The following is a 23,473-nucleotide window of genomic DNA, read 5'->3' as shown; positions in this document are numbered from 1 at the left end:
CAGTCGTCTGTCCTTCCTCAAGCTGACCTCTTGAGCTAAGACATTCAGAAGGTTTCTTCTCAAACCCATTTCCTTTGGATAAACTGCCCCGTCACCATTTAAAACTTTATAAGGACTTCTTCCTCTGATTCGGGTGTATGTGTCCCAAATGCTGCTTTTGTCTTACTTCTGTCTTACTTCTTTTGTCTTACTTCTGTCTTACTTACTTACTTTTGTCTTACTTCTGTCTTACTTCTTTTGTCTTACTTCTGCCTAGAATCAGGAGGTTTTTGTCCAGCCACTGATAGGAGACCAAAGGAGGAAAAAACAAAACAAAACAGTTAATATGATCTTCCTTACCTTCATTCTGTAATTTCTCTCATGGTCTCATAAAAATTAAGGAAAAACAAAACTCTTATGTGTTTTCCCCAGACAGACCCTGCAGGAGGTCCCTTCTGGTTCTTAAGTTTCTTTCACATCTCTGCTCCCGAACTTAAGTTGTGAACATTGAACTTGACCTCACTTCAATAAATGTGCCTGCTGGGGGTTTCCCTGGTGGCTCAGTGGTTAAGAATCCGCCTGCCACTGGAGGGCACACGGGTTCAAGCCCTGGTCCAGGAAGATCCCACATGCCGTGGAGCAACTAAGCCCATGCACCCCAACTACTGAGTCTGTGCTGTAGAGCCTGCGAGCCACAACTACTGAAACCTGTGCACCTAGAGCCCGTGCTCCACAACAAGAGAAGCCTGCGGACCGCAACGAAGACTAGCTCCCGCTCGCCGCAACTAGAGAAAGCCCACGCGCAGCAACAAAGACCCAACACGGCCAAAAATAAATAAATAATTAAAAAAATAAAGTCATGGAAAAATTGTCAACCAAGAATTCTATATCCAGCAAAACTGACCTTCAAAAATGTGGGAGAATTTAAGGCATTCACAGATAAACAATAGCTGAGGGAGTTCATCGCCACCAGACCTGGCCTATGGGAAATGCTCAAGGTAGCCCTTCAGATTTAAATGAAAGGATGTTAGTACCTCAAAGCCATAGGGAGAAATAAAGATCTGTGGTAAAGGCAAAACCATGGGCAAGTATAAGAACCAGTATTACTGTATTTGGGGTTATGACTCCACTTTTTATTTACTACATGATTTGGAAAACATGCATAAACAACAACCACAAATTCATGTAACTGTGCAAACAGTGTACAAACATGTAATTTGCAATGACAACATAAAGCAGATGGAACTGTTTAGAAGCATAGTTTATGTGATTGAGTGAAGTTGTCCACCTCAAGTACGCTGTTATAAATTTAGGATGTTAAGTGCGATCTCCCTGGTAAGCAAAGAAAATATCTAGAAGATATACACAAAAAAATCCACAAGAAAGCTACTAGAGATAATAAATTCAGGAAAGTTGCAGGGTTCTGGATCAACAAAACAAAATCAGTTATGTTTCTACGCACCTGCAATGAACAATTCAAAAGGAGATTAAGAAAGCAATTCCATTTAAAATAGCATCTAAAATAATTAGAAGTAAATTTAACCAAGGGGGTGATTTAATTGTACACTGAAAACCATAAAACATTGTTGACATAAATTAAAGAAAACCTAAATAATTGGAAAGATGTCCTTTGTTCATGGGTAGAAAGATTTTTTTTTTTTTTCTGGCTGCACCACGCGGCTTATACTTAGTTCCCTGACCAGGGATTGAACTACAGCCCCAGCAGTGAAAGCACCGAGTCCTAACCACTGGACCACCAGAAAAGTCCCAGGAAGACTTAATTCTAAGATGTCAGTACTACCCAAAGTGATGTACAGGTTCAATGCAATCCCTATCAAAATTCCAACAGTGTTTCTTTTTTCTTTTTTTTTTTTGCAGAAATTTTATGTCAATCCTCAAATTCATACGGAATTGCAAGGGGGGCCCTGAATAGCCAAAATAATCTTGGAAAAGAACAACGTTAGATGACGCACATTTCCCAATTTCAAAACTTCCTACAAACGCACAGTGTTCAAAACAGTGTGGTGTTGTCATAAGGATAGACATAGACCAATGGAACACAAGTAAGGCTCTAGAAATAAACTTATCTATGGCCAATTGATTTCTGCAAGGGCAGTAAGTCTATTTAATGCGGGAAATAATTGGTCTTCAGCAAGTGATTCTGAGAAAATTAGATTTCCACACGAAGTTGGACCCCTACGTCACACCATATGCAAAAAGTTAACTCAAAGTGAATCAGTGACCTAAATATAAGAGCTAAAACCACAAAACCCCTAGAAAAAAACATACAGGTTAATCTTCATAACCTTGGGTTTGACAATGGATTCTTAGATAAAACTCCAAAAGCACAAGCAACAACAGACACATGTTGGACGTCATCAAAGTAAAAATGTTTGTGCACCAAAGGACACTATCAAGAGTACAAAGGCAGCCCACAGAATGGGAGAAAATATTTTCAAACTACAAATCTGATGAGGGTTTAATAACCAGAATATACTTTTTAAAACTTCTAAAACTCAACAACAAAACCAAAAACTCTTGAAACTCAACAAAACCTCAAAAAAACCCCAAATTAACAAAAAACTAAAACTCAACAAAATGAAGAATGAAAACACCTTTTATAATGTCAAAAGGGTTATGTATAATTTAACACACACACACACACACACACACACACACACACATGAATGTGGGCATAACTGCAGGTGCCGCGTGGGTCAGAGCTGAGAGCACTGGGACCTGCTTGGGGACACCCCTTGCCCATTCAAGACATTTCTCCAAAGAAGATTTATAAATGTTCAATAAGTACGTGAAAAGATACTCGATGTCACTAATCATGAAAATGCAAATCAAAATCTGAATGACAGGCCACTTACACTCATGGGATACTACTACTCAACAGGAAACAAGTGTCGGCAAGGATGTGGGGAAATGGACCCTCTGGGCACCTGCTGGTGAAGTGCAAAATGACGCAGATGCTGTGGAAACCATATGGAGGTCCCCCAAAAAATGAAACATCAAATTACCATATGATCCTGCAGTCCCACTTCTGGGTATACCCCCCCAAAAATTGAAAGCAAGGTCTTGAAGAGATATTTGTATACCCAGGTTCACAGCAGCATTTTAAACAATAGCCAAGAGTTGGAAACAACCCAGGTGTCCACTGATGGATGAATGGGTATGCATAATGTGGTCCATCCATACAATGAAATATTATTTACCTTTAAAAAGGAAGAAAATCCTGACACAAGCTGTGACATAGATAAGCCTTGAAGATGTTATGCTCAGTGAAATAAGCCAGACGCAAAAAGATAAATTCTGTATGATTCCACTTACATGAGGTATCTAGAATAGGCAAATTCATAGAGGCTGGACAATAGAGGGCACCCCAGGCTGGGGGAGGGGGAATTGGGAGTTGTTTAATGAGTGAATGGTTTCTGTTTGGAAAAATGAACTAGTTTTAGAAATAATGATGATGCATTAAAGCCAATGCATTTAGGGACTTTCCCTAGTGGTTCAGTGGTTAAGACTCTGCGCTCCCAATGCAGGGGGCCCAGATTCTCTCCCTAGTCAGAGAACTAGATCCCACATGCTGCAACTAAAGATCCCATAGGCTGCAACTAAGACCCAGCGCAGCCAAATAAATAAGTAAGTAAATAAAAGAATATTTGTGTTTGGGGGGGAAAAAAGCCAATGCATTTAAACGTGGTTGAAAGTATAATTTAACACACACACACACACACACACACACACACACACACACACACACAGGAATATGGCCACACACACACAAATATGGCCACAACTGCAGGTGCTGCATGGGCCAGAGCTGAGAGCCCTGGGACCTACTTTGGTACCTCCCATCCATCCCCCCTCCCCACCCTTGGTTCCTGGCAGCTTTGAGGTCTGAAAAGGGCAGAGTAGGTTGTGATGAGGGACTGGGCCTGGCTCCCCAAATCTGTGGGCTGTGGAGGAGGCATCAGGCCCCAGCTTTGTCCCCAAAGTCAGTGGCCCCGGGCAGTTGGGGGAAGGGCCCTGGACCCCCAGACATACCCGAGTGTTCAGGGTCACCAGGTGTGGCAGGACAGTCTCAGAGGAAATCAGAATGCACCTCCCTGGGCCTTTTCAGTTCCACCCCAGGCATGGAGGAGCTGCCTGGAGGGTTGGGAGGGGGGAACGTGGTGGGTCTGTGGTGGGGGTGTTGGGATCAGGCCCCTGAGCTGATAGAGGAAGAGATGCAAGTGGGAGCAGCCTGGGGAGGGGCTGCCATCCAGGGGAAGGGGCTGTGAGTCCTTGTCCTGGCCCCCACCCTGAAGAGGCCGTTGGGGGCCTTCAAGTGTAGCTCTCTCAACACAGGACAGGAATCCCTAGGTGCGGGGATGGGGACCCAGGAACAGGGACACGGGAACATGGGAACCTGGGCACACAGGGACACGGAAAAGGGGGCATGGGGGTGGGCACACAGGGATGGGGATACGGGGCCATGGGGGCCATGGAGTCACAGGGATGGTGCCACAGGGACGGGGACATAGGGACATGGGAACACGGGGACGGGGACACGGGGGTGGGCACATGGGGACATGGGAAAGTGAGGAACACAGGGATAGGGACATGGGGACGGGGGCACAGGGACATGGGGATGGGGACAGGGGCTGTGGAATGATTGTGGTGTGGCACTGGGTGGCCTCAGGGTGACTACACCCATAGGGTGGTGTCATGTGATGGACAGTCATTGTCACCATGCTGACTGCCACAGCAACAGTCCTGGGACTGTGTGAGGGGAAGCCAATGGGCCAGCTGGCCCGGTTTCCCGGCTGTGGCCAGAGCCCAGGACCCCAGCCGAGCCTGGGCCGTCCCAGCACCAGACAGTCCAGGCCTGGGCAGAGTCTGGGGGTCGAGCTGGCCGGGGACAGTCTTGGGAGTGGGAACGGGTGGCTCCCCTTCCCTCTGCTGCCTGGGGCGGGGCCACCTTCCCCACCTGCTCTGGGCCTGGCTCACTGCCCACGTCCCCAGCAGGACTGTGGTCAGCACGGCCCCACCTGTGCTGAACGGGCCGCCCAGCTTGGCCTGTCTGGCCCCTCACTGGGCCCTGGACTGGCACCGGGGGAGAGGTGGCCCTTCCGTCCTCTGGGTACTGCGGAGCCAGTGAGGGGGCTGGCCTGATGGGGAGAGGAGGGGGTCCCAGATCCCAGGCTTGGCCTCCTAGCCTTCTCCACCCCCACCAGCTGCCTCCTGCCTGGGCTCCGAGGCCCCCGCTCGCCCGCCCCCTGCCCAGCCACACGGGCCCTCACTGTTGCTCGGACAGGACAGGCTCTTCTTCCACGGCGGCCGACCCTCTTCGACGGAGCCCCCACCCCCATCCTCCTAAGGCTCCCTCCCTCCCTCCCTCTCAGGGCTCGTTCTGAGCAGCTGCTCAGGAGGCGGCCTTCCCCAACCCTGCCCTTGACAGTGACCCTCCCCTGGGGCTGCCCGCTGGGGGGCCCGGCCCAGGACAACGCCGTGTGGCCAGGAGGCGGCTGGGCAGCGGGGCAGGCACTTCCCGCTCGGTGCGTGTGTGGCACGGAGCCCGGCCCTCAGCAGTGGCCGCTAGAGGACGGGTGACTGGCCAGGCACGTCCCCCGCCCCAGCACCGGGCCCTCGAGCCCTCAGCCCCACTTCCGGTGCCCCCATAGCGACCATCTTCATGGTGACACAGGAGCGCCAGGAGCTTGAGGACCCGGAAGCTGGCCGCCGGCAGGACACGGCAGAGCTGCTCACAGCCCCGCCCAGGCCGTCACGTGAGGGCTTCCTGCCGGTCACGTGACCCCCCCCACATCTGACCCGAAGCTGGCGGGCAAAGTGAACATGAGCTCCCCGCCCCAGGCGGCCCCGACGTGGGCCCTGGCCCTGGTGCTGGCCCTGCAGCTGCGCAGCCTGGAGGCCGGGGGTGAGTGCCGGCCCGCGGGCCCCCCACCCGGCACCCCCAGGTCCCCCCCCGCTGAGCGCTGTGCCCTCCAGCCCACAGAGCCACGGACCCTGAGTTTCAGGAGGCCTACTTCGAGCAGCTCCTGGACCATTTCAACTTCGAGAGGTTTGGCAACAAGACCTTCCGCCAGCGGTTCCTGCTGTCAGGTGAGGTCGCCCTGGGGACAGTTCCTGCTGTCGGATGAGGACGGGCACCCCACGCCTCACCCGCCCCCTTGCCTCCATCCGACAGAGAAGTTCTGGAAGAGGGGCGAGGGGCCAATATTCTTCTACACGGGCAACGAGGGGGACGTGTGGTCCTTCGCCAACAACTCGGGGTTCATCCTGGAGCTGGCGGCGCAGCAGGGGGCCCTGGTCGTCTTTGCCGAGCACGTGGGTACCGGCTGGGGCTGGGGGTGGGACTGGGGGCCAGCCCGGGGCGCGGGGTCAGTGACCCCTGGTCTCCTGCCCACAGCGGTACTACGGAAAGTCTCTCCCGTTCGGTGAGCGGTCCAGGTGCCGCGGGTACACGGAGCTGCTGACGGTGGAGCAGGCCCTGGCCGACTACGCGGGGCTGCTCCGGGCGCTTCGGCAGAAACTTGGGGCCCAGGACGCCCCCGCCATCGCCTTCGGCGGGAGGTGCGTCCTTGTCTCCTTTCTCTCCCGGAACAAATGCGAGCCTGGCCCCGGCCAGAATTTCTGTGGGTCCTAGAAGTTTGGGGTCCTTTGGAGGCATGGGGTGGGGGGCTCTGAGAAAGGAGAGAGGAGGCAGGTGTCGTCGCGGAGGCGCACTGGGGCCGGCGGGAGCGGGGTGCTGCAGGGGTGGCGTGGGGAGCCATCCGGCTAACCCTGCGCCCCTGCCCAGCTATGGGGGGATGCTCAGCGCCTACATGAGGATGAAGTACCCCCACCTCGTGGCGGGGGCGCTGGCAGCCAGCGCACCTGTCGTCTCGGTGGCAGGCCTCGGTGACCCCTACCAGTTCTTTCGGGACGTCTCAGCAGTAAGTGAAGCCTCCGGCCCCCGACCCCTCCCCCAAGCAGCCCAGGCTGCGGGTGCAGCCACACCCTTCCTTCCTCCAGGATTTTGAGGGCCAGAGTCCCAAGTGTGCCCAGGCCGTGCGGGACGCCTTCCGGCAGATCAAGGACTTGTTCCTACAGGGAGGTGAGGAGGCCGCCCCCTGCCTCCCTGCCCCCCATTCCCCCTCCCCCACGTGTGCCTGAAGACTCCAAAGGCCCTTGTCCTGCTCCTCCTGGCAGCCTATGACACGGTCAGCCAGGAGTTCGGCACCTGCTGGCCGCTCTCTGGCCCAGGGGACCTGACCCAACTCTTCGGGTTTGCCCGGAATGCCTTCACCCTGCTGGCCATGATGGACTACCCGTACCCTACCGACTTCGTGGGACACCTTCCTGCCAACCCCGTCAAGGCGAGGCACCCACCCCTGGCTGGCGGGAACCCGGGGAGGGCAGTGTCCTGTGGATAGGGAGGGGCCCGGCTGCCTTGGGGTGGTCAGAGCTGGCCAGCCCCAGGACCTTGCACCCACTCTGGGACCTGGGACTAGGGAAGGTCTCGAGGGGGGTGGCCGGCTGAGGGGCTCTGCTGGCACCCACAGGTTGGCTGCGACCGGCTGCTGAGTGAGAGCCAGAGGATCAAGGGGCTCCGATCGTTGGCCGGTGCGTCTGCCCACCTGCCTGGGCTGGTGTCAAGCGTGAGGGACCCAGTGTTGGCAGGGGAGCGGGTGGGCTGAGGAGTGGGCGGGCAGCAATGAGGGCCGTACGGGGGCGGGGAGCGCAGAAGCCTCCACTTGGTCCCTGGGGCAGGAAGTGGCCATCCCCGTCATGGCCCAGCCTGGAGAGCGCGAACCCAAGGGCCTTCTGGGAGGTCCCCAGTGCAAAGGGCAGCACACCCCACCTCGGCCCACCCTGCTGGGAGGGAGAACATCAAGGTGGGCTGCCCAGCTGCCCTCAGCAGCCAGGACAGGAGCTGATAGTACAGATCCCAGCCACTCCACTTCTCACTGGGCCCATAGGACCCCAGAGCCCCTGACACCTGCTGGACCCATCTAAGGGGGCAGGGTGGGTGTCCAGGCACCCAGCCCCAGTACCCCTCTCCCCCAGGCCTGGTGTACAACTCCTCGGGCACGGAGCCCTGCTATGACATCTACCTGCAGTACCAGGTCTGTGCCGACCCCACGGGCTGCGGCTTGGGCCCCGATGCCAAGGCCTGGGACTACCAGGTATGTGGGAGCTGGGGGCCTGGGACTGCCAGGTATGGGGTGCTACATGTGGTGTCCTGGCCCCCTGGCCTGATGGTGGTGCGGGTGTCCCGCAGGCCTGCACTGAGATCAACCTGACATTTTCCAGCAACAATGTGTCGGACATCTTCCCTGACCTGCCCTTCACTGAAGCCCTGCGCCAGCAGTACTGCCTGGACGCGTGGGGCGTGTGGCCCCGGCAGGACTGGCTGCAGACCAGCTTTGGGGGAGGCGGTGAGGCTCAAGACAGGGTTGGGGGCGGCATCCTTCCCCCTGCACTGAGCTGCCTCTGTTTCCCACACTCCCTAGCCCCCCTGGGTCACAGATTTGGGGGGGCCCCACCCGGTCCCCACCACTGCTTGCTCTGTCCGTTTCAGACCTCACGGCTGCCAGCAACATCATCTTCTCCAACGGTGACCTGGACCCCTGGGCCGGGGGAGGGGTGAGTCAGGCCAGGAAGTCCCCGCCCCGTGTGGGTCCCAGCACTCGTGGCCCTGCACCTCCTTGGTTTTTGTTCCAATCTCCCTTGTCCCCTCCCCTCCCTTTGTTGGTTCTTTTCCTGACTTCTGGCTCATTCATCTTCACGTTTCATTTCTAATGGGACCGTTCAGGTCTATGCAGTCACCCCGAGCTACTGCTTTAACTGCACCCCACAGACTGGGACATGCAACCTCCCAGCAGGTTGTGCTGCGAGGCTGAGGCCCAGAGCACAGTCTGCACCCCTGACACGGAGGCTCCTTCAATGATACAGATTCAGAGCAACCTGAGCATGTCAGTCCTCGCCGTCACCATCCACGGGGGAGCGCATCACCTGGACCTCAGGTGCGGTCCTGCCTGGGGAGGGGGTGCAGTACCTGGCCTGGGCCGATGGGTGGACGTGGGCTAGGGTGGTGTGAGGCTCGGGGCCTGCCAGCCCTGCTGAGTGTCCCCCACGCCTGCTCCTCAGAGCGTCCCACCCAGAAGACCCCGCATCTGTCGTGGAGGCGCGCAGGCTAGAGGCCACCCTCATCGGCAAGTGGGTCGAGGCAGCGAGGCATGAGCAGCGGCTGCGGCTGGCACAGCACAGGGGCTCCGAGGCTGAGGGGTGCTCCCCCAGCAGGACCAGGGAGGACTTGCTGGGAGCCTGAGGCGAGTAAGCGGGGGAGAGCCCCGGCCCAACCTCCTGAACCTGGAGCTCGGCCAGGGTGGGCAGGGCCTTGCCCGAGGGAGAGGCCGGACAAACACTGGTGGCCTGTCAGGCATGTCCTGTCCCACGTCCTGTCCTGTCTTGAGGCCCTGGACACAGTGAACACACTCACACCACCTCCTAAACTCCGCTGATAAATAAAAGAGTCCTCAGCTCCCATCTGTGTCTTGGGTGACGGGGGATGCCGGCCTTTCCTGCGGTGGCCAATCCACACCACCACGAGAGGCCACCCCAGTGATTGTCCACCTCCTTTCTCAGCTGTCCTCTTCATCCTCTTCATCCCCAACCACTGCAGTGTCCGCCTGGGGAGCCCTGCAGCCCCCAAGTCCCCCTGCTTGGGGCCAGGCCTGGGCGGGGCCGGGGGGCAGTCTGCCTCACTCCGCAGACTCAGGCCCCACCGTGTGGGAAGCCTGCTGTCCCGAGTCCCACACCAACTGCTGCCCAAGAGGCTCCTGCGCTGGGGTATGGGGGGCGGGGGTAGCGACAGGGAGCATCACGCACCCCCCAGCTGGGGAGGTCGTGCCGGGCAGGCAGCCACAGCCGTGAGAGGCAGGGCAAGGGCCGACTGAGACACGGGCCCCGTGCACCTGCCGGGCACCTGCCGGCACGCAGCCTGCAGGGCCCGTGGGCAAGTGGAGGGCGGCAGCCCTGCCTGAGGGTGAGCGCACGAGGTGCGAGCGGAGGAGGGGCCCCAGCAACAGGCCAGGCCCTGCCTCACCCCGGGTCCGGTGCCTGTGTAGAGGCTTCTAGGGGTAAGAACGAAGTCTCCTCACGTTTAACACAGAGAAGGGGCTGGCCTGTCCTACAGGGTCACCAGGGCCTGGGAGCTAGGGCCAGTCGAGGCCCAGGATCCTGGCTTCTCTCTGGAAAGCTACCCCGGGGTCAGTCCTAAGGCATGGGTGCAGCCGGCTAAAGAAAAGGAGTGAGGGCTTCCGTGGTGGTGCGGTGGTTAGGAATCCGCCTGCCAATGCAGGGGACACGGGTTCGAGCCCTGGTCCGGGAAGATCCCACATGCCGCAGAGCAACTAAGCCTGTGTGCCACAACTACTGAGCCTGCGCTCTAGAGCCCGTGAGCCACAACTACAGAGCCTGCGTGCCACAACTACTGAAGCCTGCGCACCTAGAGCCCGTGCTCCGCAACAAGAGAAGCCACCACAATGAGAAGAAGCCCGCGCACCACAACGAAGACCCAATGCAGCCAAAATTAAATAAAATAAATTTATTTTTTAAAGGAAGGAATGAAATAGGTTGACCAGGCACCCTGAGAAGGAGCCCCAGGCGCGGACACCCCACACGCCAGGGAAGCGGGCAGAGCAGGTAGGGCCCACCATGCTCACTGGCGCCGGCAACCGTCACAGGCATATTCTCACCCTGGGTGCCACTGTGGCCAGCACCTGCCCTGGGAAGCTGACACTCCCAAATCTCCCCCCGGGGGCAGGGGCAAAGCTGACCTCTGGACACGTCAGACCTGACCCAAACACTGCCCCTGCTGCCCCTCCCCGTTTCACAGTTGCGATTCCGGAAACAAAGACACAGCAGGTGCCAGTTAGAACAAATGTACTTTTATCTCCACTGAAAAGTCCATCAATCAGGGCTGGCCTGGGAGCCAGTGAACTTGCCGGCCCAGCCCGGCTCAGCCCCGCCCAGCCCCTGCAAGGGCAAGGGGAGGATCCCTGAGTCCAACTTGTAAACACCACAGCCAGCCAGGGGCCCAGATCCCCATGAGGTCACGGATGCCCCCTGAGACCCCCGGGTTGGGGCGTGTTCACAGGCTGTGAGGCCCCGAGGCTGAGCTGTACCCAGGCTGTCCCCGCAGCACCTGTCTCTGATCTCATCATGGGCTCTGGGGACCCAGTGTGGCCCAGGGTGACCAGAGGGCCCAGGACCCCTAGGAAGCCCTGTACAGCCAGCAGGAGGGCATTCGGGTTTCAGGAATGTAGTCACGATTTGATTTTCTTAGGAAGAAGGAAGAGGCTCCCCGGGTGGACGGGACCTCCCTAAATCACAGCACTGATTTATTCCTACTTGTTCCTAACGGTGTCCCGACGAGAACCAGGCAAGGAGCCCAGAACCCGTGGCAGAGCACCAGAAGCCCAGCGGCCACCCCAAGCAGCTATGAGGCCCCGAAACGTCCTGGCCCAGCTGCCGCTGGCCTCTGTCATCAGCCCGGCCTGGAGCACTTCCAGCCAGCTGGGCGGACACCGCACAGCCAAGGTCAGGGCCAGGGTCTTGCCCACACGCACCCTCCATGACAGGACTCATGAGTCCCCCGGGCAGCGCGCACTCGGGAGCCGTCCCGCCCTAGGAGGGGGCCCAGATGGGCAGGGGGTGAGCCTCCGTGTTGAACACGTAAGTGTCCAGGCTGAGCAGGTCTGGGTCGTCGGAGAAGAGCAGATACAGGTACTTGAGCGTCTCCCCCAGGAAGAAGCTCTCCATCTTGTCCCTGGGCTGGGGATTGCGGGGGTCCTGGACATTGCTGATGGAAGAGTAGCCGCCCGAGGGGACCTGCATGAGAGCCAAGGCCGCAGTGTCACGATGCAGGCGCAGCCCTTCCAAGGGCTGCGGGCTAGAGGCCCCCCAGGGCAGGGTCCAGGGCGCTGAGGACACCAAGGCCCACAAGGGGACTGGCCGCCCCGGAGGTCAGCCGTGGTTCCTCCAGGGACCTCCTGGGGGATGCCAGCAACCTGCAAGTGACCAGATGGAAAGTGCGACCTCCAGAACCTGTACAGGTCTTGCAAAAGCCCGGAGGTCACCCGAGGGGTGTACAACCCAGCACCTCACGTGCCATGGGGCAAAGACCAAGGCTCAGCTCTGCTGGGCTGGGCACTGGGCCCTGTGCAGGGCGAGACCTTCTCTGAGCCATGGCCCCGGCTGTATGATGGGTGGCTGGGCCTGAGCACAGCGGGGGTGGTGGCGGTCACAGCACCCGTCCTGGGGAGCAGCGGCTGAGAAGTCACCTCCGGGTGGACAAGTGACGCCCAGGCCACAGACGACCCAGGAGGGACACGCTCTGTGCACCTCGGGCCGCTGCAGGGACCCGCCCCGAGACAGGAAGGAGGGATGCCCTGGCCCCCTGGTCATGTACACCTTGAGGGCAGTGCTGGGCAGCTGGGCCCTCGCGGCCGGGGCGGGGCCTCCCCCACCCAGTCCACGCGGCAGGCGACGGCGAGGAGCTGGGGATGAGACCCGGGTGGCGGGCGGCGGGCGGCGGGCCCTCACCCTCGCGTACGCGTTGAAGCTGCGCAGGATCTCCCAGCCCCAGTCCTGGTACTTGCGGTGGCCCGTGAGGCGGTACAGGTAAAACAGGCTCTCCACCGTCTCGGGCCGCAGCAGGTTGTGTCTGTCGGCGGCCTGGGGAGGAACGCGGGCTCAGGACTAGCCTCGCCACACCCCTGCCCTAGTGCCCCTGAGCCACACCGGCCCCAGCGTGGCTCACCTTGACCTGCACGTCCTTATGGGACTTCTGGGGATGCAGGTTGAAATGCACGATTTCGGGGCTCAGCCCCGTCTCCATCTGACGGTTCATCTGGTAGCAGGTGTCCATGAGCGCCTGGGCCAGCTCCATGTGGTCGGCGGGCAGGCCGTGGTGGGCGCCCAGAGCTAGCGTCCCCGGCAGGAAGCACACCAGGTGGTCCTGGAATCAGAGGGTCACCTCACCACAATGGACCTGCGGCCTCACGGGTTCCACACGGGTCCAGCGTTATCAGGCCTCCCGTGTTCCCAGGAGCCAACAGGCCTGAGTGCCGGCAGGGCTCCAACAGGGGACTGAACTGCAGGCCACACACCGGGGCCCCACATGTGCAGGGCAGAAGCTGCTAGAAGGACCACCACCTCCCGGGGAGCACATGCTGACCTGGGTCTCCCTCACCACCTGCCCCGAACGGCCGATGGAACACCAGCTGCAGGAGGGCGGGGAAAGGGGGGCTGGGGACAGGGGTCCCCCGGAGCATGGGAGGCGGGGCTTGGAGCACGGGAGGGGCCCTGGCACCACACAGACCTCAGCTCCCCCTGTCACGGGACAGCCCAGGCTGCGCAGCCCACGTCCACTCGGGACGGCTCACACTCCGTGGCCAGAACTGCATGGTTCCCTCCGACGTCCAGAGTCTCAGAGCCATCCGACGTCAAGGACAAAGGGCGGAGCCCCAAGACCCCACTCGGCCGCGTCAGACCAGGCTCACCATCTTGGCGCTGAAGCGGCCGTGGGCGAGTTCCCCCACGAAGGTCAGCCTGCCGGGTTCGGATCTGTACAGCAGGTGCTTTCTGATTCCCTCCACGGCTTCGAGGTAGTCTTCCAGTAGCCTGTGCAGACCAGCGGGGCCCGTGTGCGCAGGCCAGGCGGGCGCACAGCCCCCATGTTCCGAGAAAGGGCACGAGCCTGAGCGCCCGTCCCCATTCTCGCGGCTGCCCTGTCTGGGGTGGTGCCCCGCCAGCCTCCCCGTGGAGGCCCGCGTCAGCCCCGTGGGCTTCTGCCCCCGCCCCTCACCAGGGCCCGTGCCTCCCAACCAGCCCCAAGGGGCCACCAGAGACCAGTCTCTGCCGAGCCCCTGGCCCCGACGCGCTCACCCCGGTTCTCTGAACCAGCCCGCGGGCTCCCCAGTTGGTGACACCCTCGTCTCACCCGTGGGTGACGGCTTGGAGCTGCCCCTGCCCCTGATTCTGGGTCACTGTCACCCCTGGGCCTGAGACTTGAGGGTTAATCTCTATTTTCCAACCTTGACAAGGAGCTATGGCTGCTCCCCGGGAAAGCGTGCATTTTCAGGGTCAGGGCACTAAGCTCGAGGAGGCCCAGGGGGCCCCGGTCGCCTGCCGCGCGAGCGGACGCCAGAGGGGCGGCCACAGGCCCGAGGAAGACCCCGGCTGCCCGGCACTGACGAGCCGTGGACGCCAGCGGCCGGCCGGGCCCTGGCTCTGCACACAGGCTGTGAGGAGAACCCCGCCCCGCGGAGGGGCCCGGCCCCGGCTGGCGTGGCTGCCAGTTCCCACCACCCTGAGAGCTGAGAAACGGGCCTCACTGTGTCTCCTTCTTCCCACCCTGGATCCACTGCTTCAGCAGGTACTCGTAGTAGCTGTCGGCCCTGGCGCCCAGGGTGAACACGCCCAGGTGGGTGAAGAGCCCGCTGTTGGTGTTGATGAACATGGGCACCAGCCCATCCTTCTTCCCGCGCAGGGAGTGCACGCGCCTGGTCACCTCCTCCACGGCCTCCTGGGGCACAGGAGGGCAGCGCGGTGAGCGGGACGGGCTGCACAGAGGGCTGCGCTCCCTGGATGCTGTCGCCCCGACGGGCCTGACCACAGGGCTGAACCCGCCCTCGCCACGGTTCTCAGCCCCCACCCTTGGGGGACATCTTAGGAGCAAGTAGCCACCGTAGCGCGTGGATGCGTCCTGACAACGTGCACACGACCCCTTCAGTCCACCGACGGCCAAGGGACCTGATGACGCACTTACACACAAAGATACACAGCAGCCCAACACGCAAACTCAGAAGACGAACCACTGACTGTCAGAAAAGTCGATCCAGAGAGACACAATCACACACCCACTAAGAGGTACAAGTATGGCTGGACAACACACGAGGACGTCTGTGCAGGACGGGACCCGACAGGAGCCGTGTTGTCCAGATCCCCAGTGGGACACAGGCCAAAGCTCAGCAGGTGACCGTCCAGACACGCGGTCAACCCACACGATGAAGCCTGTCTGCGCTTGGAAAGGAAGGATTCTGACCAGTCCTGCAAGCTTGAAGACACCATGCTCACTCAGCGCCCAGACTGCAGTCACTGCAGGAGGGACACGAACTGACCAGAATGGGGCCCGTGCCAGAGCCCAGCCCTGTGCGGCTGCCAGAGGGGGTCGGCAAACAGTGCTGGGTTCAATCTGGGTGAGGGAATTGTTCTGGAATTACATAACGATGACGGTCACAGACGTGAGTACACGCAATGTACACACAAGACAGGATTTCTCAATATATAAACTAAATCTCAATTAAAAGCAAAAGGGAAGGCATCCCTGGTGGTGCAGTGGTTAAGAATCTGCCTGCTGGGCTTCCCTGGTGGCGCAGTGGTTGAGAGTCCGCCTGCCGATGCAGGGGACACGGGTTCGTGCCCTGGTCCGGGAAGATCCCACATGAAGCAGAGCGGCTGGGCCCGTGAGCCATGGCTGCTGAGCCTGCGCTCCGCAACGGGAGAGGCCACAACAGTGAGAGGCCCGCGTACCGCGAAAAAAAAAAAGAATCCACCTGCCAATGCAGGGGACACGGGTTCGAGCCCTGGTCTGGGAAGATCCCACATGGCGGCGGAGCAACTAAGCCCATGTGCCACACCTACTGAGTCTGTGCTCTAGAGCCCGCAAGCCACAACTGCTGAGCCCTGCAGCCACAACTACTGAAGCCTGCGTGCCTAGAACCCATGCTCTGCAACAGGAGAAGCCACCACAATAAGAAGCCCATGCACTGCTACGAAGACCCAACGCAACCAAAAATAAGTAATTAATTAATTAAAAAAATAAAATGCCATATTTTTTAAAAAAAAAAGGACGGGGAGAAAAAAAGCTGAAGGAATAGAGGCAACCTTAGAGGAAGGCCCACAAGCAGAGACATCGTCCACAGGAGGGGCCCCGCCTAAGGTGGGCGAGCAGACACTGCTAGAGGCAACAACACACAGAGAGCCAAGAACAAAACCCGCAAGTCAGCCCTCCGTTCCACGTGCACCTGCTGGTCCCACCACACAGCAGGAGCCATGCCAGCAACACCGCTCCAGCCGCCCGCCCAGGACAGACGTGCGTAGGCACAGTCCAGGTGCCACGGCTGGGACGACCACGGTGTCATTGCACTGAACTGGCTATAAAACCCGGTGACTCCACACATCCCACGGCAGCAGCCACGACAGCCGGCCGCCCTCGCTGGCTCAGAAGAGTCCCGGACAACAGTAGTGGACCCGGGGCCACGCAGAGCGCCACACGACAAGACGTCCACTGCCAGGACCCTCAGGACACAGGACTGCACGGGGGTCGGGCCGGGCAGAGGACTCACCCTCCAGTCAATGCCTTTCATGCCTACACCTCTGATATCACGAGATAATGGGATTCACCAGGAAAAACGTGGGACAAAACCAAAAACTCACTGGTCTCTGGCCCCAGGATCAATGACCACACAGACCTGCACCTGCCCCACTGAAGCAAAGACGGCCCCGGTGCAAACCCGCTCCAGCTGGAAGCACAGCCCCTCCGTACCTGAAATTTCTTAACTCCCGTGAGACGAGAGAGCTCTCGGAACTCCAGCTGAATGCTTGTCACCTCGGCCACCGTGCTGTCAGAGGTCCAACGCGGTGGGTGGGCAACTCCAGTGCCGATGTTTACGTCGGAGTACGGGATCTTAGAGGGTGTTTGGAACGCAGGCATTAACCGATTTCCAAAGTCCTCCTGATACACAACACAGTGATGAGTCAATGATTCCGGTCCCAGAGCGGCCTGTCTCCATGGCATGACACTAACCTGTCACCCGTTTCCATCTAATCCAGTGGAGAGATGAGTTTGCTGGCTTCATGTGGCCCCACCCCTGAAGAGCTGCAGAAACCGAGCTGGACTCAACCAGCTCTGAATGACCACGCCTGCGGGCAGCGGGGCCACTTCAGCCACGCACGTGCACGGAAACAGAGTCGAGCGCGTGGAGGGGAGCGCAGACTGCAAACAATGCCTCCCCGCCCCGATCCCACGAGAAAAGGACCGACTGGGCAGCACTCGAGACCCCAGGGCCCCCAGGACGTGAGCCGACCTGGTGCCGGGACACTCACGGCCTTTTCCAGAAAGAGGACATCCCCGGACAAGTGGAAGGCGCTCAGGAGACCCCCCAGGATACGGATGGTGCTCTCAAACAGGTTGACGTCCACATTTTTCTGAAATAATAACTTCTGGGACACCCACTTCCTGGCTTCTTCAAATTCTATCACATGAAACAGCAGAGATACAGGAACAAATTAACAGTCCAAGCGTTTCCCTGACTGCTCCCTCCGGGGCCACATGCATCCCCTGCAGGGTTTCAACATCACTTCCTAGTGCAAGAGGGGACCCTGAAGGCTTCCAATCCCGCAAAAAAATCGAGCCAGTGTGCAGCTGGGGGAAGGCCATGCAGCACGAGGTCAAGTGCTCGACAATCACAGCCACGCTACAAAGGACCACGAGGGTGAGTGAGTGGCAGGCGGTCTTCAGCCCAATCAGAAAACTTAAAGCAGATGTTTAAAATGCCAGTTTAGAGACACACCATCCCAACTTAGCCCCATCTGCGCGGCACAGGAGGACATTAGGGAGAGATTCGGGGCGCTGGCGGCTCCGTCAGATCACGTGTCACCTCCCACCACCGGGCCCCGCCTGACTGCAACAGAAACACGGGCTGGGAACGCCCCTGGAAGCCCACCTACAGCCTCACTCAGCTCTGGGCAGGGGGCGCAGGGACGCTTGTCCTGAGCATCCCCAGGCCGCCTGGACGTGAGGGGACAAAGGAACTGCCCACGGCCAGCACGGCCACCCTGGCACCCAGGACAAGGGGAGGCGCAGCCCAGCGGGACACGGCGCGTGGACACCTTCCAGGTCAGGCTCGCTCGGGCCCGAGGGTCACGCACGAGAGCTCAGCCCCCCGTGCTAGGGATGAGCAGATACCTTTCTTCAGACCCAAAATCCACATGGTGTCCAGGGCGTCGATCAGCGTGAGGCCGAGGCCGAACCACTCGCTGAAGGACTTGGACACGGGCTTCAGCTCGTCGTGGCCCCAGGCGAACTTGCGGTATCCGGCCCACGCGTGGCGGAAAGCGGCGACCACAGCCTTCTGGCGCTCGTTCTGCGAGGCTGCGAGGAGGGAAGCGGGGCATGGGCGCCCGGACAGAGCTGTCCTGCAGCCCCTCGGCGAGGGAGGCAGACGGGGGGCACCGTGGGCTGCAGTGAAGGTCTGAGCAGGACCCGCTGCCTGGCCCGGGCCCATCCGCCTCCACCAGAGCCCGGCGGGGACCGCCCTCCAGGGGGCAGTGAACACTTGCAGAGCAAAGGCTCGGAGGCCGCGGGACCACTAAGGCTGCGATGTGCAGTCTGGTTTGGGGACATCAGACGTGACAGGTGCTGGTGACCCGGACAAAAATACCTCGTCTGGCGGTGCCGCGTCCTGCCCGGTCAGCTGCGGGCACTTCCAACGGGGACAAAACAGGGAGCAGACACCACCAAGACCACTCCGACACTCCCCAGGGCGCCCTCGGGGTGCGTCCAGACACCACCAAGGCCACTCCGACACTCCCCAGGGCACCCTCGGGGCGTCCAGAGGCTGCTTCCCGCCACACGCGGGGGGACCACGTGCACACACGGGGCTACCGTGCAGGGGAACACGTGTGTCCACAGCTTCACCACATGTCCCGTCAGTGTCGACACCCACGGCTCTGCCGTCCGTTTCTGACCCCACACGGTGGCCCCGTGTCCCCACGTGCGTGGCCACGAGTCCCCACTCCGGGCTCTCTTGTCCTCCCTGGGGGCTCCAGCACTGAGAGCAGAGGGTCCCGGCGGGGACCCAGACTCAGTTCTCCTGTCCGTGGAATGGGAACAGGACAGACTGACCCCTCAAGGGGCGACACGAGGACCGCAGCACCCAAGGCCCCTGGCTGCCCGCACACACACATTCCTGTGCGGCTGCAGCGCCGGACACGGGACAACAGCCGCCAAGGAGCCCCACGTCGTCAGCAAAGCTCTAAGGGGTGCCAGACGCCGAGACCCGTGCGTCCTTGCACCTGGGTGTCCAAGGCTGAGAAGCGCTTGTTGGGACGGCAGGAGCCCCCCGCCACCCCGCCGCTCTTGTGCGTGTCCGCACGCCCCCTCCCTCAGAGTGCCCGGGGGAGGCCCGAGAGGGCGCAGGTGGGACCTTGCCTGGACTGTTCCTCATCCTGAGGGCCTGCGGGGAAGGCCTGGGGGCGGCCTCTGCCTTTCTCGGAGGGAGCTGGGGGCCCTGCTCCGGTTCGGTCCCTGTGCCCCTCCAGCTGCAGCGGGAGTAGAGAGCGCGCTCAGGGCAGGGGCAGAGGTGCTGAGGCCCCGAGGTCGAGGTCGAGGTCGCAGCCGAGCTGGGCTCAGACTGGGCCTCCGCGCCCTCCCACCCCCCACGGGGCACACACTGTCTTCGAGGAAGAGGAACCAGAAGGTGCATTATGCGTCAGGCTGGTTCTCTGTTTTCCAGGAAAAGAAACACCACAGAGACCGCCTGACGGCCTCTGCGTCCCCATTCGGTCCATCTCTGCTGTACCTGACGCGGCTTCCCTGCGCGTCGTCTTCCCAGCGAGCCTCGCCGGCTGCCTCTGCCCTCCTCTGGGCCTCATCCTGCCTCCTGTCCTTGGCGTCTCCATCGGGGGCTCTAATCTGCAGGTTGGGTGGTCCCCGTCGGAAATGCCTTGGAGGCTTCTGGACAGACACGAGCAGAGACAAGAGTCACTCGTGAAATGATTCAATCGTCCATCTGGGACGCTGCCCCCGTCTGACCCGGCCCCGTGCAGGGAGCACTGTGGACTGGCGGAGCAGCTGCAATTTCCCAGAGGAAACTTTTCATTTTTCATACGACGGGCAGCTCTGGGAGGAGCCCCTTACTCGCCAGCTCCTGGCCCTGACTACCCGGCTGGAGGCTCTGCCAACGGGCGAGTGCCACCCTGGACAGCGGGTTAAGCCCCTGGCAGGGACGTTTCCGGGTGTCAGACCCTGAGGGTAGCAGGGCCGGCAGGGTGAGAGCCAGCACGGCCCCACGGATGGAGCTGCAGACACCGTCACAGGCCCGCGCCCGGACTCCCCAGCTTCATCCTCGGAAAGGCGTGGCAGAGGTGGCCGGTCAGTGACAGAGCGCTGCGGGGAGGGCAGCGCCCCTCCTGGCTCCCAGCCAGCCCTGACCAGTGCGCATGATGGCAACTCCTCCAGGACGTGAGGACGCTGAGTTGTGAATGGAAAAGTCTCTGGAAACCTTGCTGGCGGATCCCGGAAAACATTCTCCTTCCAAGGATTCAAACCCCACCAAGCTGGGCCCCCCTGGTCAAGAGCGCGGGTGTGGCCGAAACAAGGAGGCATCGTTGCTCAAACAGGTCCTGGGGACGAGGGCTGGCGTCTGAGCGGGAGAGAAGGTCCGAGCGGCCCCAGGACTTGTGCCGGGGACACACGGGTGTTCAGCCCCTCACGTCCAGCCCCTCCTACACACCAGAGACGGGGTCGTGGACGCTGAAGTGGGGAAACGTGCCGCATTCTGCTTTCACAGGACTGTGAAGGTCAGTAGGCAGAAGAGCAGCCACAGAAGCGGCACAAAGAACGCTCGTGGCTCCGGAGGAGAAATTCTCTTTTCTACCCACAGACCCTCCAGTGAGACACGGGGAGAACGGCCGCCTGTGTCTCCCCGGGGCAGCCCTGCAGGGGTGTGAGGCCAGCACCCGTCCCAGGATCCTCTCCCTAGGGGGCCCTCGGCGCACCCGCAGTGGAGGGGGTCCCCAGGTGCAGAGCGCCCCGGGTTCTCCAAGGCCACCCCCCCCCGGAGCCACTGCCCTTTGCAGGGGACTTTCCCTGGCTCTCTGGCTGCCCAGACTGCCCTCTAGTCTCCACGTCCTCCCCCCGCCCCACCTCCCCCACCCCGGAAGGCGCCCCAGGGCTAGGCCCCGCCCCTACCTCCCCCTTTCTGGACAGCAGGCACCACGCACCTGCGTACTCCCAAACCTCTCTCCCAGGCCCCGACTGACGCTCGGGCCCCCAGCAACTCGGTCTGGGCAGGTCCAGAGCGGAGTGCCCACCTGAGTGTCCCCCGCCAGTAGCTCCCAGAGAAGAGGGACGGGTCTCGCACCTACCAAGGATCCGGCCCAGCAGATGCACAGAGAAGACGAGGGACAGAATGGCCCCCTTCCTTTCCCCCTGTCTCCTTCATCCAACCAGCCCAGAGCAAGGAGTGTGAGGTTAAAACCTCAAACAAATGGTAAGAAACAGAACCCTTCCCAGACTGTCTGAAACAGCACGTACTGTTTCGAAATGCTTCTGGCACGGGCCCGGGTTACAACTGCACGTAGTTTATTCAGAGTACCTGAGGTGACAGCCCCGCGAAGGTTTCCGGGTTCTCAGCTGCTCTCCGAGGAGCTGGCAAGACGGGTGGATTTGCGGGTCTCACCTTCGGCCCTTCTGCCGACCTGCTGCCCACGGCTAAACAAGAGAATCTACTTTATCTCAAATTCGCCACAAAGCCTGGAGAACATTCAACGTGCACTCGAGACGGCATCCACACAGCTATGACTCCGTGTAAAAGGACGCGGTGGGACCTCCGAAGAGGGCAGTTCGAGCAATTCAAGCATGGTCAAAGGGAATCAAACCTTTTCCAAAGCACCTGGCCGTTCCTGTCCCTATCCCCACCCACATCCCCGTTGCTCTGCCTTCATGATTTCCGTTTCGGGAAGCGCACAAGGCCATTTACTGGAGCAAACCTACAGCAGCTCCGTAGCCTTCCTCCTCAAAGAAGCCACCCTAGAGCAATTCAGAAGGGACCCTGCACCTCCTCACTGGCACCCTGCCCGGCCCTTCCCGGCTCCCGGCGGCGCGGGTCGCGTTCAGACTCGGGACCTGAATCTCACTGCGAGACACAGAGGGTGAGAAGCTGGTCCTCACAGCAGACATCTGGGCAAGTCACACAACCTCAGATTGACAGCCACCTCCCAGCCGGGGCTTGGGAACACTCTAGGCTTCTCTGTGTTTCGACTTCCCGCCAATGTGTCCACGTCTATGCCTCCTGCAGCTGCGAGAGCGCGCTGCTGCCGCTTCGTCCGCCCTCAGGAGCCCCCACGGGTCACAGCGGAATCGTGGAGCTGGTACCTTTCCACTCGTCGGCCACACTGATGTAGGACAGGAGGCCGCAGAGCATCAGGAACGCCAGCAGGAAGAGGACCACGTTCCGCTGTAACCTCGACAGCTGCTTCCATTTCTGAGAGGGAGAGACAGACCGTGACGCTTTTTACTGAAAAGAGCACCGCGGGAAATCGCTCCCACTGTGACGCGCTCCGCGGGGGCGACGAGGAATTCCGGAGCCCGGCGTGGGCTCTGCTGCTTTTGAAGCGGAGGAAGAAGCTGCGTCGGCGGCGGCCGCAGGCTGGGATGACCCTGCTGCGGACGACACACCGCACGGGCCCGCGTTCGAGGAGAATGCAAACCCACGCGGGGGCCGTTTCTGCCTGACACGGGGACAGCGGGGAAAGACCGGCAGCCCGCGTGTGCTGGCTCGGGCTCCGCCGGCCTCGCCTCGGCCCTGCAGCCCGAGACCCCGGGAGCCGCGTTCGCGCGCTCGCCCCGGGGAGGCCCCCAGGCCGCCCCTCACCCGCCAGAACGAGCGCCGCCTCAGGCCCTGGCCGCCGTCGTAGCTCCGGCCGGGGCTCAGCGTCACCGAGATGAAGTCCCGACGCGGCGGCAGCGGCGGCGGCGGATACATGACAGCGGCAGCGGGCCGGGGAGCCTCGCCCCCCGGCGTCGTCAGGAGGCCCGGCTCCGAGCTAGGCAGTGAGGCCGGCAGGTCCGACGCCGGTAGGCGGCCATCGCGGCGCCCTCGACTCCCCGCCCATCGCTCGGAGCCAATGCGCCTTTGCCGCGCCCTCGGAGTCCCATTGCGCCTGCGCCCGCCGTCGCTGCTCCTGCGTGCGGGCTTACATCCCACGGCGCGCCTCCGTGCGTGCGCGGTGACGTCACGCCCACGCTGCTCGCTCCTGCGCACGTCTCGCTGGTGTGGCTGCGCAGCCGGTGGGGTTTCCGCTCGAGCCGGTTCCCCTGGGATTTCCCTGTGGTTGCGGCCCCGCGCGGCTTCCCCAGGGCCTGTGGGCCGTGGGATGGGCCGGGCCTTCTCGGGCTGGCGCTGACACCGGGCGGGTGTGACACCGCTCCGCCATGTCGGCGGGGTGCCTCTGCGCCCCAGACCCCAGGTCTCGACCCCGCCCTCCCCCACCAGGTGGATTTGATCCGGGTGCCTGCCCCAGAGCCTGGAGAGGCTGGGGCCTGGCGGGGCCGGGGTCAGCGAGAGGACGGGGGGCCCGTTGCACAGTAAGAGGCTCTGGGAGTTTTCATCCATGGACCTATCAACCTTAAAAATAGCTGGCTATTTCA

General features: G+C 60.7%; 2 protein-coding genes across 2 annotated transcripts; one reads left to right on the top strand and one right to left on the bottom strand.

Moving 5' to 3' along the window:
* Window positions 1-5,805: 5,805 nt before the first annotated feature.
* On the top strand, window positions 5,806-9,301 carry DPP7 (dipeptidyl peptidase 7). The gene is made up of 13 exons (XM_065879991.1): window positions 5,806-5,905; window positions 5,977-6,090; window positions 6,176-6,315; window positions 6,398-6,561; window positions 6,788-6,923; window positions 7,003-7,084; window positions 7,180-7,346; window positions 7,533-7,593; window positions 8,038-8,156; window positions 8,252-8,408; window positions 8,552-8,616; window positions 8,926-8,996; window positions 9,121-9,301. The coding sequence occupies exons 1-13, from the start codon at window positions 5,824-5,826 to the stop codon at window positions 9,299-9,301; spliced, it is 1,539 nt and encodes a 512-aa protein (XP_065736063.1). The 5' UTR covers window positions 5,806-5,823.
* Window positions 9,302-11,661: 2,360 nt separating this feature from the next.
* On the bottom strand, window positions 11,662-22,808 carry MAN1B1 (mannosidase alpha class 1B member 1). Its single transcript, XM_065879050.1, has 13 exons — window positions 22,698-22,808; window positions 22,199-22,307; window positions 21,420-21,535; window positions 19,623-19,777; window positions 19,253-19,362; window positions 18,008-18,193; window positions 17,146-17,294; window positions 16,586-16,774; window positions 14,373-14,563; window positions 13,539-13,659; window positions 12,797-12,994; window positions 12,580-12,711; window positions 11,662-11,865 (listed from the first exon to the last, which is right to left on the bottom strand). The coding sequence occupies exons 1-13, from the start codon at window positions 22,806-22,808 to the stop codon at window positions 11,662-11,664; spliced, it is 1,971 nt and encodes a 656-aa protein (XP_065735122.1).
* Window positions 22,809-23,473: the final 665 nt, after the last annotated feature.

This window comes from Phocoena phocoena, chromosome 6 (assembly GCF_963924675.1).
Source record: "Phocoena phocoena chromosome 6, mPhoPho1.1, whole genome shotgun sequence".
NCBI lineage: Eukaryota > Metazoa > Chordata > Mammalia > Artiodactyla > Phocoenidae > Phocoena > Phocoena phocoena.
The sequence above is the reverse complement of the archived record's forward strand: the minus strand, read 5'-3'. Positions and strand labels throughout refer to the sequence as shown.